Genomic DNA, 16,015 nt, shown 5'->3' with positions numbered 1-16,015 from the left:
TCGATGTTTGGTGCTTGTTCTTTTTTCTTATTCTTCTTTGAGCATGAAAATTCAAGTTCTGTCCTGGTGGTGTAGGATGATGGTATCCCAGGCAAATTTAGTAAAATTTTGTAGGAACAAAAATGAGGATTTTGCAGGGTTTTGCAATTAGGAAGATAAATCAGGGACTATACTGTGGTTTGTGGGCTTGACTTCGTAGGATATAAAATTTGCTTGCATAAAAAATTCTCTTCAATTTTGAAATACTCCAGTCAGTATTTACAGCAAGTGAACTTTTTATGCCCCCACACTCCCATGTTGCAACAGTTGTTTCCCCTTTTCATGTGAAATACACAGTTATCACTTGATCGTAGTATGGGACAGACAAGGCATGACCAAAGTCTGTCAATGATCAACTTTTACTATGGTCTGTGGGTTTAACCACATAGGATTTAAAATTCCCTTGCATTTAACATGCTCACATTCTTTTATGGCATGTTGACATTTAATGCCCCCACACTCAAAAGCCACAATGGTTTCCCCTAAATGTGAAAGACACAGTAGTAATGACTTGATTGCAGTACAGGACAAATAAGGCCTAGCCAAAGAGTGTCAACAATCAAATATAAAAATTTAAGCTTAATTAATAACCAAATCAATCAACCAATTAATTGAATACAACATATTCTCTTGTGTCAGATAAATCCATCCATTTCTTCCATGGGATCATGTTTGGAAATCAGATTTTAGTGTAATCAATCATATATGTGTCTGTGTTTTGAAAGCTTTACAAATTGATTGAGCACTATGATCAAAGTTAAACTCCATCATGAACTGAATGAATTATTTGTGAGAATCTCAAGTAAAAGTTGCAGCTACAATTGATTTACATGAAGAAAAAACTCAAGATTACAACACACAAAATCCCAACGGAAGGATAATTAGTGGAAAAAGAAAAGCATGCCTTACCAGTAACATCATTGTAGAAACCAATGAGTGAGCCAAGCGTCCGGGACCCATGATACCGAACCCGCATGGTAGAATTCAAAATGAACAGCGTAGGGAAACCATGGACACCATATTTGGATAATATGCTGCAAGAATCACATTGGCATTCAATTAAAATAATCCATAAAGAAAGAACAAAATAAATAAATAAAATAAAACCAAAAACAAATTACACAAACCTGGGCCTAACGGATGACTCCTCAATGGCAAAATGAGGAATGGAAGGATGCAGCGAAGAGAGAACAGAGAAAATCGGTTTAAACACCCGCGAGAAAGGACACCAGGATGCATAGAAGAGCACAGCCACATACTCATGATTATTCTTGTGAACCATATTCAGAGCCTTCTGCAAAGAAACTTCATCTCCCTGCACATTACCAATGCAGAGCTTCAATAAAAAAACTCGTACTACAGTTATCACTATCTCACATCACAAAATCTAAATTTGACACAAACAGTGCATCAGCTCCACACAGAACTATAAAAGGCGGAGACAAACATAGTCAACTCCGAATTCTTGAGTCTTCTAATACCAAAAAAACAATTTTAATGCCAAAATTACAATTATATTTTTTTCTAAAGAAATTATAATTATATAATAAAAAGAGAATATAAAAAACGGAATTACCTCGATGACGGCAATGGATCCAAGAGAATTGAGAAGGGGACAAGTGGAATCTGGAAACCCTAAGACGAAATCGAGAAGGGAGCCGGCGGGACAGATACTTGTGGTGGTTGAGAGAGAAACCCTATTATGATGAGGTTGGGCGGTGCATGAGAGGGTCCCACAGAGAAATATGGCGAACACGATCTCCAATACCCAAATCCTCATCCTCATCGCTTTCCCCTTTTCCCTCTCTCGGAGTCAAGAAATCGGGCACCAGAATTGCGAAATCCAAATGGAAACCCTAATTCCGAACCATGGATTTGAGATGAGCGAGGGGAAGGACGAGATGGTGACGTGCCTCAACCTTAGTGGACAGTTTTTTTATTTAGTTTTAAATTGGGGAAGGAGAGGAAGGTGAAGAAGTTACGGGTATCAGTTGGTGGATGAGAGGGTGATAGGCGGTGGTGGTGGCGGCGGCAATGGTAATGAGGATTGCACACACAAAACAACACAACACAGATGAAAGAATGATGATAAAACTTTATCTCTTGTTGTTTCATCGCCTTTGCGTTCAACAGTATAAGCACTTTGGTTGGTTTTCAGTCTTCCACTTTCTCTTCTTTTTTATTTTTTATTCTCTCCAAATTACTACTACTAACTACTTCATTAATTTTTATCTATTTCTACTTTTTTTTTCTTTTCTGATCTTTCAATGATATATTGATTGCTTATATAAGTTGTTTTACTTTTTTCTTTTTACACATGAATTGTTTTACACGATAGTGGTTGTGTTTAAATTTAATATTTCTTCAAATAAATACTATTAAAATTTTATATTTTTATTGAATATCATAAAATATGCAAGAATTTTCTTGTACTTCTTAGTTTAGATGAAAAGGCATCTTACACGTGACATAATTTCATTCAAGATAAGAATAAGAATACCATTATGATGGGTTCACTTTTTAGAATATATATATATATATATATATATATATATATATATATATATATATATATATATATATATATATATATTTCCTTTTTGCTCAATAAAAAAATATGTATTATTTGAACCAATTGCTAATGAGTACAATACAATGAGTTCAATATTCACAAAACACAACTTTAAAAGAATAACTTTAAGTCATTAAATATGATTAAGTTTTAAATAAAAAATTAATCTTATAGTTAACATAAGAAATTAAAGTTTATGAAATACTTCAAAACTCCACCGAAAAATTAAAGATTATAATTACACAAGCTTCTTACTAGGATCCTTGATGCTCATTAATCTTCTTGTTATAATCCATGAGAGCATCTTATAATATACGTTGCACAAGCTTATTGACTTAAAGTCCTTTATGGAACAAACATGTTTAAGGATAAACATTATGAATGTATCATTTAATGTAGCCACTTGAAAGAGCTGCTAAAATAAATCTCATGTAAACAAGAGACTCATAAAAATACTTAATTATACATTGAATTTACTCACACATATTGAAGAGTTTTTTTTATGAAACACCTTATGAGTTGGACAAACATATATGATAACTATTAAATATGAATTATTTTTTATAACAAAAATATATTAAAAATATCTTTAAAAATATTTATTTAGAATTTATTTTTTACTTAAATGTTAGGAATTGATATTTTTTTATTTATAACTTGTAGATAGGAAAATGAGAGATTAAAAACAAAAAAAGATCTAAAAAATATCAAAGATATGAACAAGGAAGATTTTTTGTATTAGCTCAAGTCCACTCCAACACCTGTGTATCTCTATTAGGAGAAATCTTTCTTCTTCTATCCCTTATCTTCCATCACTTTCTAAACTTCTTTTCAAGTGTAAGGTCTCTTATGGCTATGAGAGGTTAAACCCTTAGTTAGGGTCTGGTTTTTAAACCACTCCAAAAGATGTATTATACACTTTAATCAATGCAAATAGTTTTTTTTTTCTATTATCCTTTCTTATTTTAATTTCATGTATCATTCATCCTTACATCATCATCTTTAGGGGTTATGTGCTTGACATAGGGTAATCCTTAATAGAAATACAAGGGTACATGCATCAGTTTTAGGGATTAGTCGACAGGGGGCAATAGAACTAAAAGAAAGAAATATCTTAATAAAATCATTGTTAGACATATAGTATTGCATTATGTTCATACGTCAAAGTAAACATCTATAATTAGAACTTTCATGCATTTTATCTATTGAGTCTTTACAATAACATTTGGGAGATAGATAAGTACAATAGGCTTGTCATCCTCTGAGAAATTTAGCAAATTGATAGAGAAAAATTTAAAATAATACATCTTAGACAAATAAGTCAGGTTAAGTCTCAACATTGTCACATTCTAAATTTATCTTTCTTTATCTTCATCTTAATCTCTTTTTGTCTTCTATTTTTATCTTTATCTTTATCATCTTTTATCTTTTCTATTTTTATCTTAAATTTTTTTATCGTATCTCCTATCTTTTTCTTTATCTATTATCTTAAATTCTTTATCTCTTATTTTTAAATTGAATTTGAATCAATCTAAGTACGAATAAAGTTCATGTGGATTAAATACTCAGATTTTTGAATACTTTATTATTTATGACAAATTTGGTGCACTTGACAACAAGTTAACAATATCAATCTAAAGTCCATTAAAACTTTATCACGTCAAAATGACTAATCCGTAAAAGAAATTTAATGTTACATTTAATGTCTCCAACTATCATTTTCTCTCAATGAATAAATCAAATGAACACTTTTGAATCCATCCTATAAATACCAAAGATTTTTCAAAAAACACAAGGTTTATACACCATTAGAGCTAGAGTGTGGGAGCAAATAAAGATCAATAAGTTTTCAGCAATTCAGTAAGCTTGTGCGTGATATCTCTAATAACACTTACTACTCATTATCCAGTATTTCTCTTGATATCAAGGTCTCGAGGAGAATTTACCGACTATCCATTTTCATTTTGGAAAGCATCATTAAGTATTTCATAGCCTTTCAACAATAGTTACTCCATGAAAAAACTTTGTATTTATGACCCTTTGCTTAAGTCACTTGCACCTTGACTTTTGGAACTACAATAATTCCTCTCTTTAGAAGATTTTCTCGCATTCTTCCCACAAAGAAATGTAAAATTCTTGAATAAATTTATTAGAACCATTAGCAAGTTTCTTAGATATCCTATTGAGTCTACAAATGAGTATTTATTCTTTATAATACATTTTTAAAAACCTCTTTATTCTATATCTTTAGTTTTTCCTGAGCATTTAGTGGTTATTATTCCACTCAAGAGAGTAGTTCCAAGATATTAGGCGAAAATGTGAGAAAGTTTCATGGGTGAACTCAAAAGAATAGTTCCAAGATATAAGTAAGCAACAATGTTGTGATTTGAAAAGGGGGAGAGGGGAGTTCACCGTAACTCTAGGAAAAAGTTTTTTCCATTCCATGTTTAAGTCCCATCACGCTGTTGTGAATGTCTAAGCTTTAGGCAAAGATGTTCGTGTAGTTACCCTCTAGAATTAATATAGATTATTATAAGGAGACACTATATTGTGCCAATAAACTGAAAGAGTATTGATATTTAAATACTTCTTTTGCTATAATTGACACATTTAACATGTATTTTTTTATTTCTCCTTATCATATCACTATCACGTATTATATTTATATTTTTTTTCTTCTATCTTTTTACCTTAGGTGTAAAATAACATTTGAGTGTCTACTTATCATTTTCCAAACCAGAACCTAAATGGTTCTATTCTTTTAGCAAACCAACTTTCCAAATGAAGTTGTAAATGTTTGGTTTGTGATTGAAATTGTTGTGACAGGTATTACAATACAAATCCAACATACAAAAATAAAATAAATACAAAAACAAGGATCATAATCCGTTAGCAAAATAATTTTTATCTCAAACTTAATTTTGCAACAAATAACCAAACATGCACGTGATGTCACTTTGACCGTTGGCTTCATAAATAAAGCAATCATCCAACTTAATAGATTTAGTGAACCGATGAGCCTTCGGTCCAGCAACATGTGCGCTGACATATAGCATTATGCCTGAATATACCTCCATTGACAGGTTGCAATTCAAGGAATGCCTCCATTGCTATAAGATAAGGCACTGCTAATGCTTACACGAACATGAAATCAGTCGAACAACCCCTCTTCCCATCTGCAATTAATTCAACCGTCTCTCTCTACGCTCTTGTACATGAAGCGTGCCTCCATTGAACTACTTGGACTTCCTGCTTATCAAAGCCTATTGGCCACACCTTGATTTCTCCTTTGAGTGAGAAGCCTGTCAAAAACTTATTCGCAAGAGGCACATTCGCGAGGTTTATTTTGTGCTGGGCAATGTCTACGATGTTGAAGGAAGACTCGATCTTAACCACTACAAGTTGGGCAACACATCCATCATGCGCTAGCAAAGGTCCTTAAGCGTGAAGTCCACAATGAAAGATAATGAAGTCATAGAGCCTTTAAACAGTCAAGGACAGCGACTTTGTCATTGATGAGGATTGTACCAAAAAACTGTGGTAAGCAGCGTTAGGATTTCTCTGATTTTGAGTCTATGAATCCCAATTATGCCAGCAAACTCATCCAAATTCTGACTTTTTCATTTTTATTCAGTTAGAACGGCATTCAGCCCCCATCCATTTTCTAATATATATCTAACGGATATAAACTCACCTGTCCGTCATGGACCACGCTATTGCTTCTATAAAATAGTTTAGCAAGCCTCACTTTTATAAATGAAGCTCAAACACAAGAATCTAAAAGAATATCCTCCTGCTAAGTGCAAGGTTGTATTTTGAGCAGGGTGTAATTGCGCGGAAATTCTAGAAAACACACGAGACGGGATAAAAATGAAAAATAAAGAAGGCAGTATCCATTGGATAGGAAGCCCATAACAGTATCAATAATAATGGTTATGCAAAGAGCGATCCACATGTGAAAGACGAAAATCACCAGATAATTTTGGTATTTCTCTTTCAAAAAATAGGGGAAAAACTAGTTCCTTCATTTGAAGGATGGCCTACCTAAAATTCGATTTCAGTATACCAGTCTACCAGTTGTTAAAAAAAATATGTTTTTGAGCTAAAATGGACCTAAGGAAAATTTGTTCCTTGCAAAATAAAAATGGTATCCGAGCTTTGGCAAGAAGCAAGCAAAAGCATCACACCCGAACCCCTAAATAACCTCTGGAACGGAGAAGCCACCAGCACCACCAGCTGAATCTATCAACAACAAAAAATGCTGCCATCGCAATTATCTGTTTTGTCCCAAAATAAAAGAAAATTAGAAACCCTAGAAAGTCATCAGCTGCAGACGTAAAGCATGTAACCAGAGAACAAGAAAATATCTACAGTATAGTTCATTGTGCGGTATTTAGCAGAAGACAAAACACAATTCAATTTAAGTTTCATAAGCAAATCTCTTCAAATTGAGCTACTATATATACAAAAGAGAAATGCTAGAAACAACACCCTCTATTCACACTTTTTTTAGACTCTTATTGATTGAAATTTATCGAAAATGATAAAATTTTGGAGATTCCACATCATATTTAATTATTCTCTCTCTTGATTTTATAGTTTTCAATAAATTTTAGCCAAATAGAGAATGACTTTGAAGGAGTGTGTTAGAGAGTGTTTTCCTAGCACTTCTCTATACAAAATAATTATGACTTTTGCACACAGCCATTTTCAACACAAGATCTTTTAACATGTTACATCCATTCACATTGAAACTAGACGATAGTAAAATTCAATCTTTGGCTTAACTGTTTTCACTATTCTCATGATAAAAGAGGCAAGAAACTGATCAAAGTTACACAATTACACCTAAGCCTAAAAGCAACAAAAGGTGCCATATTACAAGTGTAATTATAATTATTTATGATTGATATTCATTCTTGCAATTTGCTAGAGCATGGCATTTCCATGTTCTCAATGCAGAGGTCCCCAAACCTCAGCCATTGAATAGCTGTTAATTTAGTGTTAAATTCTACAAGTATTTCTAGACAGAAATGTCATTCCAAATTTCTAACACATTACACATCTTACAGCCACCAAAAAGAAGTTCTTGTTACTTGTTAGGCATAACTAGAATTTTTTAAATTTTTTTTTTAAAATAGAACTGTATATGACCACCATTTACTCAAACCTCGGCTATTTTGTATTAAGACAAATTCTTGATTATTTGTCTACCCACTGATTGCTACAGGAGGAATCCTTAGACAAGTTTCAATGTCTGTTTTATCAATGATATCATTGATGACATGAATTCTATTGCAATCCAGAAAGTATGAGCCAAAACTATTAACAAGATCAAAAAGGCAAAAGATTTTTAAGCCATAACTCATAAGCACAACTGCACAAGGGTATTAACTCAAGAAACAAATTTAATCAATCTTTTCTTTTTAAATATACAAAATCCATCCATGTCTAAAATATTTATTCCTACTATTTTATGGGAACATTTTAAGGAGTTCATGGAAATGCCAACAATATGTTGTGTGTTGGCTTTAGCTACTTTTAGATTAATTTTCCAAGTATTTACATTAAAAGAAAATAATTTTCATAGTTTAATTTCATCATGAATTTCAAAATCACTTTGAAAAGAGAGGAATAAATGGATCCTGAGAAACAAATCAGTTCTTCAGCAGAAAAAAATTTATTATACTGTAAATATAATCATTACCTTTTCTAGCATATCATCTTCAATAGGAAATTGAGAATATACAAGCAGAGCCTTGTGGTTACCAGCACACTCTGCAGATCTATAATACAAGTTTTATTAAGAAATTGCTTCCTGCACTGCATGTCACCACATCTGCATCTGAATCTAACTGCTACCGAAATTTGGGCAGACCCATAGATTCAGTTTGGAATATTTCAACTTCATTCTGAGCTGTCTCTGGTAAGCAGGATTTATTTGCTTTATTAACACCATCATCACTTGGCTTCTCAAAGTTTAATATATTTCCACCAAGAGGAACAGATACACATCCTTGTGGTTTTCCCTGCATAATGCTTGCAGTAGTATATGCATCTACAGCAATATTGCTGCAAGAAACAATGCCCAACTGAGGCTCCATGCAACCAGCATCAACAGCTTTGAGTGCATCAAAGGTTCCATCAGAGATATTTACATTATCATGAAAAGCACAAGAGTGCTGATTACCAGTTAGAGCAAATAAGTTACTTTCAGAACTTCTGTGCAACATATTGTCCATCATGCTATTTTGGTCATTCAAGGAACTCCTTTCCTGTAAACACCTTGTCACAGCTTCCTCGTTTGAAAGAATATGATTATCACTAACATCCTTAGCTAGTTTAAGATCAGAAGCAAAATCAAATCCACCATACTCGGATGCATGTGTGCAAGAGCTAAAAGAAACATTACTAATGTAGCCACTGTGAACATGTGTTCTTTCATCAATAGATGAGCTAAATAAATCACTATCAAAAATATTTTCCTCAGCAGAGTCCTTCAGCTCGGAAGTCTGTGTCTTGTCCATATTATTTTTAGATGTATTAAGTTCATTATGAGATGAGACAAGTGAACAACCCTCAGAACTACTCTGCAGTTTAACATCAGTAGAAACATCTTTAATTTCAGTCTGGTCTCTGCTACAAATAATTTGTTGTTTGTCATCCTTAACGGCCTTTCCATCTCTAATCTCCGTATCCTCCAATGAACTGATATGATTTGTATCCTCTAAATTTTTACCAGCAAGTATTTTCCCCTCGGAATTTGGAGCCAGCATGCTGCTTTCAAAACTTGGTTTCTGAATGTTCTCTTCCACTAATTTCACAGAAAGCCCAAGTCCATTGTTGTCAACATGTGCTCGCACATTTCCACAAGAAACAGTTTCATGGCATCCAGTATTTCTATCGTGACTAGCAAAATTGCTAACGCCACCTTTCATGCATGTGGAAGCATTTATTTCATCTGAAAGTTGACCATTGTCACTATTATTATTGGAGAAAGGAGTTGAGAAAACCAAAGGAATATAAAGATTACATGCAGCATCACTAGACTCAACAACACCAACCAACTTCTCACTGTTTTCATTACAAGCTCTATCCTCCACAAGAGAACATTCCTGAACTGAATTTTCATCATTCTTATCAGCCTTCGATAGTTGTTTATCTTCAGTTTGATGGTCAAAGTCTCTAAAGGCTCCACCAGTAGCATCTCCTAATTTACATCCCAAAGCCAGATCACTAATGAAATTTTCACTCCCAATTGATGATGATACGAGGGGCTGCTTCTCATGACTAGAGTCTATAGGTGCACCAGCTGAAGACAAATAACTAGCATTGGCAACAGTCTTCATGTCTCCAGTGGGGACATGTCCAACACTCTGCACATGTATTTAAAAAATTAAGCATGTTCATTTTGTTATTGGAATAGAAAAAAAGAAATAAAACATTGCAAATATTAGCTTACACTTTCAGATGCCCTGTTCATACTACTGGACAATTGCTGAGCACCATCAGTATAACTAGATTTTAAATGGCTTCTATCCTGAACACCAGAAACAGAAAGCAAGTATGCAGAAGCTTCTTTGCACGATTCAAACTGGTGTCCATCAGGACTGGATGGAATCAAAATTAGAGAAATTGCATAAGAATCCAATGTAAATAACAGTTATAACCACAAGAAAGCAATAGTCAATATATGATGTATTACAATTAGAACCAATAGAATTTAGGTTACAGCTGCAACAAAGTAAATATCCTCATCCTTCACAAGTAATTCGTAAAAGAGTAAATAATTAAAACAATTTCATTTCTTAATGACTAATTATTTAATGTCAAACTTCAAATCCCCAATATTTTTCACTTTTCATTTCTCCATCCATTTCATTATAACTTTTTAACAACAACAACAACAACAAAAAATGCTGCAAGTGGCTTTATAAAATCAATGTCTTTAGTTATATTTTGAATTTGCAAACTTATATTTTGAACTTACTATAGTGAAATGTCTTCTGTTATGCATTCTTTATTTAAATTAAATATTTATATATTCATTCTATTTTATGCAGTTTGGCAAGTGGCTTACTAGTTGAACCAATGATCCAATCCAATGCCCCAGCCCAAGCTGATGACGAGTCCAAATGTACTAATCCACTTAAGAACTTAACAATGGATTTCTTTTTCAAATTTCAATTGATTTGAAAAAGGGCCCTAAAATCCAATATTCGATTTTTTTCACTTTTTTGTTAGAATTTAATTTAACATCTTGAAACTCTTTCTATTAGTAGAGTGGACTAGTGGCAAGGAGATGAGTAGTTTGCATTCGTTCATAATTCATAAACTCAAACAATGTCCAAAGAGATAGGGCAATGGGATTTAAATTAATCTATCCTTTTGGAAACCACCTATTCCTCTTATCAATTAGACTCGTGTTCATGCATCTATTTGTAACCTAGAAAAAGGAAACAGGAAGAATTTTTATCCTGTTGCCATTTTTTTCCTTCTTTCATGGCATATGTGCAAAGAAATGTGCTTTACATAAAAGTTCATATATATTGCCATCAGTATGAATGGTGATAAGATTCATGCAATTCAATTCTAAGATACAGTAATTCAACATATCACATCCACACGTAAGAGTCAATAACGGATAGCGACACGGAGTGGCTGCCCTCCAAAAATGCTATAGCAGCAAAGCAATAGTGGGATGACGGCTATTTTGATCCTTAAGTAAATTTATATTACATGATGTGTGTGTGTGTGTGTGTGTGTTCATGTGTGCTGAAAAATTAAAAACACCTAAATTTAAAAATGTATTCAGATTAACTTTCATAACCAACATAGGTCCAATCCAAAACAGCAAGTAACATCAAATCTCTATGTCCAAAACAGCAAAATAACAGGTAAGCACTATGCCGAAAACAACAAACAATAATCAGGAAAATAAAACAAAAGCTGAACAGGGAAAAAACACGGGTGCAGGCGTCGCCAGAAGCACCACTATAAGTGCCAAGGATCAGGTGCAGGGTTAGGGTTCACGAGATTGGCGTTCGTGCAAGTGCGAATGGGTTTTGGGTAGGGCTCGCATGGGATCGAAACGAATGAGGGAAAGGAGTGAAAATGTGGGTCAAATGGTAAGACATGTTTTTACAGTTTTATCCTTCATTAAAAAACCTCGAAAAGGCCAAAAACAACGACTTTAGGGTTGTCTCTTCCCCCAACCCTACAATGCAAATCACGACTGCAAATCGTGACTATCACTCACGAAACATTCACGATTTTTGGAGTGACTGGAAATGTGACCACCGCGCCACAACATCCAGGAGCAGTGGGTGCCTGCTCCACTCCGCACCGGAACTATTGACTGCTATGCATCCAGAATAGTTTTTTGTGCTGATACACACCTTGAATCGTTTGAATCACAAAATTGCACCTTGAACCATCCATATTGATCATCTAGTGACTTGCATTTTTTAAGGGACTATACAAATAACTTATGCATTCCCTCTTTTATTTTTGCCACTGCTGTTATGACTTGAATTTTGGTCTATATTAAAGTTTATATTTCACTCTATTAGCTATAATGCTATATGACTTTGGTTTTTGGTCCAAGGGGAGGCTCAAAAGGTGGAAGGTAAGAGAAAGGATAAAGTAACAGAAAGGGGCGGAACACATTGCGAGGAATCAAACCCGTCATGCATTTACAATTCATGTTTGTAGCTTAACCAACTGAATTGACACGAGGAAATTTGACTTCAAATGCCAATGTGTATTTTAATGATTTTTTACGTTACAATACCTTTTTATGGTATTCTAATGATTGATCATAAATTTTTACTATTCGCGATAAGGCAACGGTTTAGGAAATAGGCCTTCAAATTCAAGTTTCAAATCCCAATTTGACAACCATGACCTAGAAATGATATTTGCACGCCCTTTCAAACGCAAACCTAACCAAATTTTAAAGGTACTATCTGAATTTGAGAGGGAAACTGCAAAAAATTCTGGCAGTAGGAACACCTGAACTCAGACACAGGCACCAATCGTCACATTTTATCATAAAGTTACAGATGAAATACAGAAACTTGTTCCTTCATCCCCATCCTCAAAACACATTTAAAAAAACAGTCCACAACCGTGATTTTGATTGCAAAGTCAAGGTTTTCAGCCTTCCATGGTCGCCATTTTGGACGCATCAGCTACATTTGTCCACAATTTACCAAGATATCAAATAACACTACGAACCCGCCAGAGCAATCACAATTTAAAAACCTTGCATAGAAGCACTTACACAATTCTCACCAGTTTTCAAACATACACAATCAAACTTTGAAGTATAGAGTCATTGAAATTGAAGCACCAATCAAAGCCCTATTGCATGCAATTAGAGACTGTATGAAAAAGGAAAAAAGGAACAGAAAGAACCTTACGTAACGGCGACAAACAGCGGAAGCACGCCCTGCCCTCCTCATAACAATAATCACGATCTTCCATCCCGCAGGCAACATGTCACCAAGTTCAGTGGCCGGCACAATCCTCCTCTTCTTTCTCTGACTCGCCCATTCTCCATTCAAAGTCTCCAAAAATTCCATCACTTGCGACTCCGTCTCCAACCCTTGCGCCCTCCTCTTTAACTCCACCTCAAACAGATCCTCATCCAAACCAACACTCTCGTTAACAGTCGCCGTCGCCACCGCCGCGTTCCCCTCGCCGTTACCGTTAACCTTCACAGATTTCTCCTCATTGGTAACCTTCTTCGGTTCCTCAACGAAAACCGTCAGAGAATTCTCCTCCTTGGTAACCTTCGTCGGTTCCTCAACAAAAACCGTCACCGAATTCTCGTCCTTCCGCGGCCGCCCGCGCTTCCGCTTCCTCTGACTGCCGTCCGGGACAACGTCAATCGGAACGTTCTGGAACAACGCCACGGATATCGGAGGCGGCTGTTTGAACTCGACATGGACGGGAACGAGGCGGCGTTCAGGCGCATCGTTGTTGCGCGGCGCGTTGTTGCGGAGAGGCTCGACGCCGAAGAGTTGGTGCAGCAGAGCGATAATTCGGGAGTTTTCTTCCTCCTCAGGCTCCGAAATGTGGAGGGGAATGTGGAAGGAGGAGGAGGCGGGAACCGCGGGATTTTGTTTGCGCTTGTTGAGGCGGAGTTTGGAGTAGGTCTGTTTGCGGCTGCCGGCGGATTCGTTGAAATTGGAACGGTCGATTTTGGGAATCACGGAGTCATCGTCGCTGTTACGGCGGTGGCGGTGAGTGGCGCCGGAGAGGGAGAGGGTGTAGAGTTCGGGTTGAGAGAGGAGGCGGAGGTCGACGAGGGGAAGAGAGCCGATGCGGTGGTCGGAGGAGGGTTCCGGTTCCGGCGTCGCCATGGGCGTTGCTGGCGATGGCCACCGTGGTTGCAAATGAATCTGAATTTGGTGTAAATCTTGTACGCCTCTCTCTTTTCGTTTGTTTCAAGTTCCAATTTTTCAACTGTCTGTGTACGTTTTCACTATTCTTTTTATAAGGGTTTCATTGTATATTTTTTCGGGATAATTACAACGCTTCGAGATTTGAATAATTAAAACCCTGAATTCCCCTCACAGAGCTTATCGACTGAATGTCCGAGACAAGGGAAATTGAAAGCGTAGGGCCCAATATCGCTCGGAGCAATAAAGGTCCACAACGAAATCTTGAGGGTTAATTTTAATAGATTTGAATTTAATTTGTTTTAAATTTTAAATATGACTTCAATTCCAATCTAATTTTTTACGGGTTATATATCAAATGATAATAGATATATATCTTATACAACACAATATTATATTGTATTGATTATTTGTGGTCTATACTAAAATATTATATTATATTGGTATTATTTATTTTGAAATATTCTTAATTTAAGTTATATATTTCTTTAATTTAATAACTTAATTATATATGATGTTAAGATTAATATATTATGTCAATAAAATAGGTAAACCTAGTTTTGTCCTGCATGTCGTTAAAGCTCAAATGAATTGTGTTTAGATTCAAATAAAAAATGATCTTATTGAAATGTTAGGTCAAATAGAAAAGATAAATTCATTGTACAAACACACTTAACTTAGGGTAAATAAAGACATTTGATAATAAAATCAGAAATATTGAAGATTTCACAATTGTATTTTATTTTTTAAGAAGATTTTACATGTGAGGTAAGGAAATTCATCCAGAAGAGAAATCATAAAAATTTTAAGCCTAGCAGCCTAATTTAAGGATCAATTTGTTCTTAGTTAGACTATCAACAATCAATTGCATTCTCTAAATATATGGACAAAAATAATCATGTTTATCAAATGCTTAAAGGATCTAATAGTATTAATAAGAGGAGGCAGGAAATGTGAATTTAAGTAATCATTATTGATCAATTTTATCTCAAACCATAAATGGATTGAAAAACGTTGTTTAAAAAAACATAAAGTGACAACCAAAAAAATACTAAGAAGAATTGCACATAGTCAAGCTTACACTACAAAAAAAAAAAAAATGTTACTTAGTGGCGGATAAAGATGCAACTTACCGGAGGTTCTAATCGCCACTGGTCCTACTTCAATCAGTTCACAAATCGCCATCGAATTTGGCAATGCAAAAGCATCTAAACGGAAATCGCAAATCTGAAAATTTTGAAAGAATTGAAAAGAGAATGAAGAAGCTTTTAAAGGAATATTTCTACTATTATAGTTTGTGAGGATTTGAACGAGTATTGAGGGGATGATGACTCGCGGGAATGAAAAAGGTGCATCTCTGGTTGGCGTGAGAGCAAAAAAAAAAAAAAGCCATCACTTGTCTTTGGTTTAAATCGGCAGGAAAAGCTGACTCAATTCAAACTTCATTTTAACTTAACGTCCGTCTTGTATGACCACCTCCAAATAATCGACGTTGTGTTGCGCTTTTTTTGTAGTGAATTAAATGATTAAGCAAATACCCAGAAATAAATGTTAGAGAATTAAGAATAAAGATAAGAGTATTCAAGAATTAATATATCATTATATTTGAGAAGTCATAAAAGTAAATAATTTTATTGGAAACTAAATTTATATGGAAGTAGTTTAAGACAGTTAAAAGAAAAAACATTGTATCTAATATCTATGATGAGTGATTTGTTTGAGAAGGAGTTGGAGAGATGCAATTATTTGAATTCTTGAAAACTTTAATATGGAGTAGAAATGTTTAAAGAATAAATATGAAGATGGCATAAGCCACTTAAATAAGAAAAACAGTTTATTACAACAAACAAAAAAAACGGTCAATGTTTGAAAGTATCAAGTGATCTATTGAATAAGTTTTAGCAAAATCAAACATTGATAACAAATACTGGTTAATACTAAAACAAAATACAAATGTCGCATAAATAGTTACAAGTTCTTTTTCCTTCGATATGTA

The 16,015-nt window shown here is 34.5% G+C and overlaps 2 protein-coding genes across 2 annotated transcripts in view; both read right to left on the bottom strand.

The window, feature by feature from the left end:
* Positions 1–2,292, bottom strand: part of LOC100810620 (5'-adenylylsulfate reductase-like 4) — a 4,217-nt gene extending 1,925 nt beyond the window's left edge. Inside the window, exons 1-3 of the mRNA XM_006581474.4 lie at positions 1,616–2,292; positions 1,167–1,354; positions 949–1,073 (exon numbers count right to left, since the gene is read on the bottom strand). Of these exons, the coding sequence (XP_006581537.1) occupies positions 949–1,073; positions 1,167–1,354; positions 1,616–1,825 (523 nt within the window). The 5' untranslated portion in view covers positions 1,826–2,292. The remainder of the gene's footprint in view (positions 1–948; positions 1,074–1,166; positions 1,355–1,615) is intronic.
* A 4,215-nt stretch (positions 2,293–6,507) lies between these two features.
* Positions 6,508–14,196, bottom strand: LOC102665295 (uncharacterized). The gene is made up of 4 exons (XM_006581473.4): positions 13,031–14,196; positions 10,074–10,221; positions 8,319–9,987; positions 6,508–6,888 (listed from the first exon to the last, which is right to left on the bottom strand). The coding sequence occupies exons 1-3, from the start codon at positions 13,978–13,980 to the stop codon at positions 8,470–8,472; spliced, it is 2,616 nt and encodes an 871-aa protein (XP_006581536.1). The 5' UTR covers positions 13,981–14,196; the 3' UTR covers positions 6,508–6,888; positions 8,319–8,469.
* Between the last annotated feature and the right edge of the window lie 1,819 nt (positions 14,197–16,015).

This window comes from Glycine max, chromosome 6 (assembly GCF_000004515.6).
Source record: "Glycine max cultivar Williams 82 chromosome 6, Glycine_max_v4.0, whole genome shotgun sequence".
In the NCBI taxonomy this organism is placed as follows: Eukaryota; Viridiplantae; Streptophyta; class Magnoliopsida; order Fabales; family Fabaceae; genus Glycine; species Glycine max.
The sequence above is the reverse complement of the archived record's forward strand: the minus strand, read 5'-3'. Positions and strand labels throughout refer to the sequence as shown.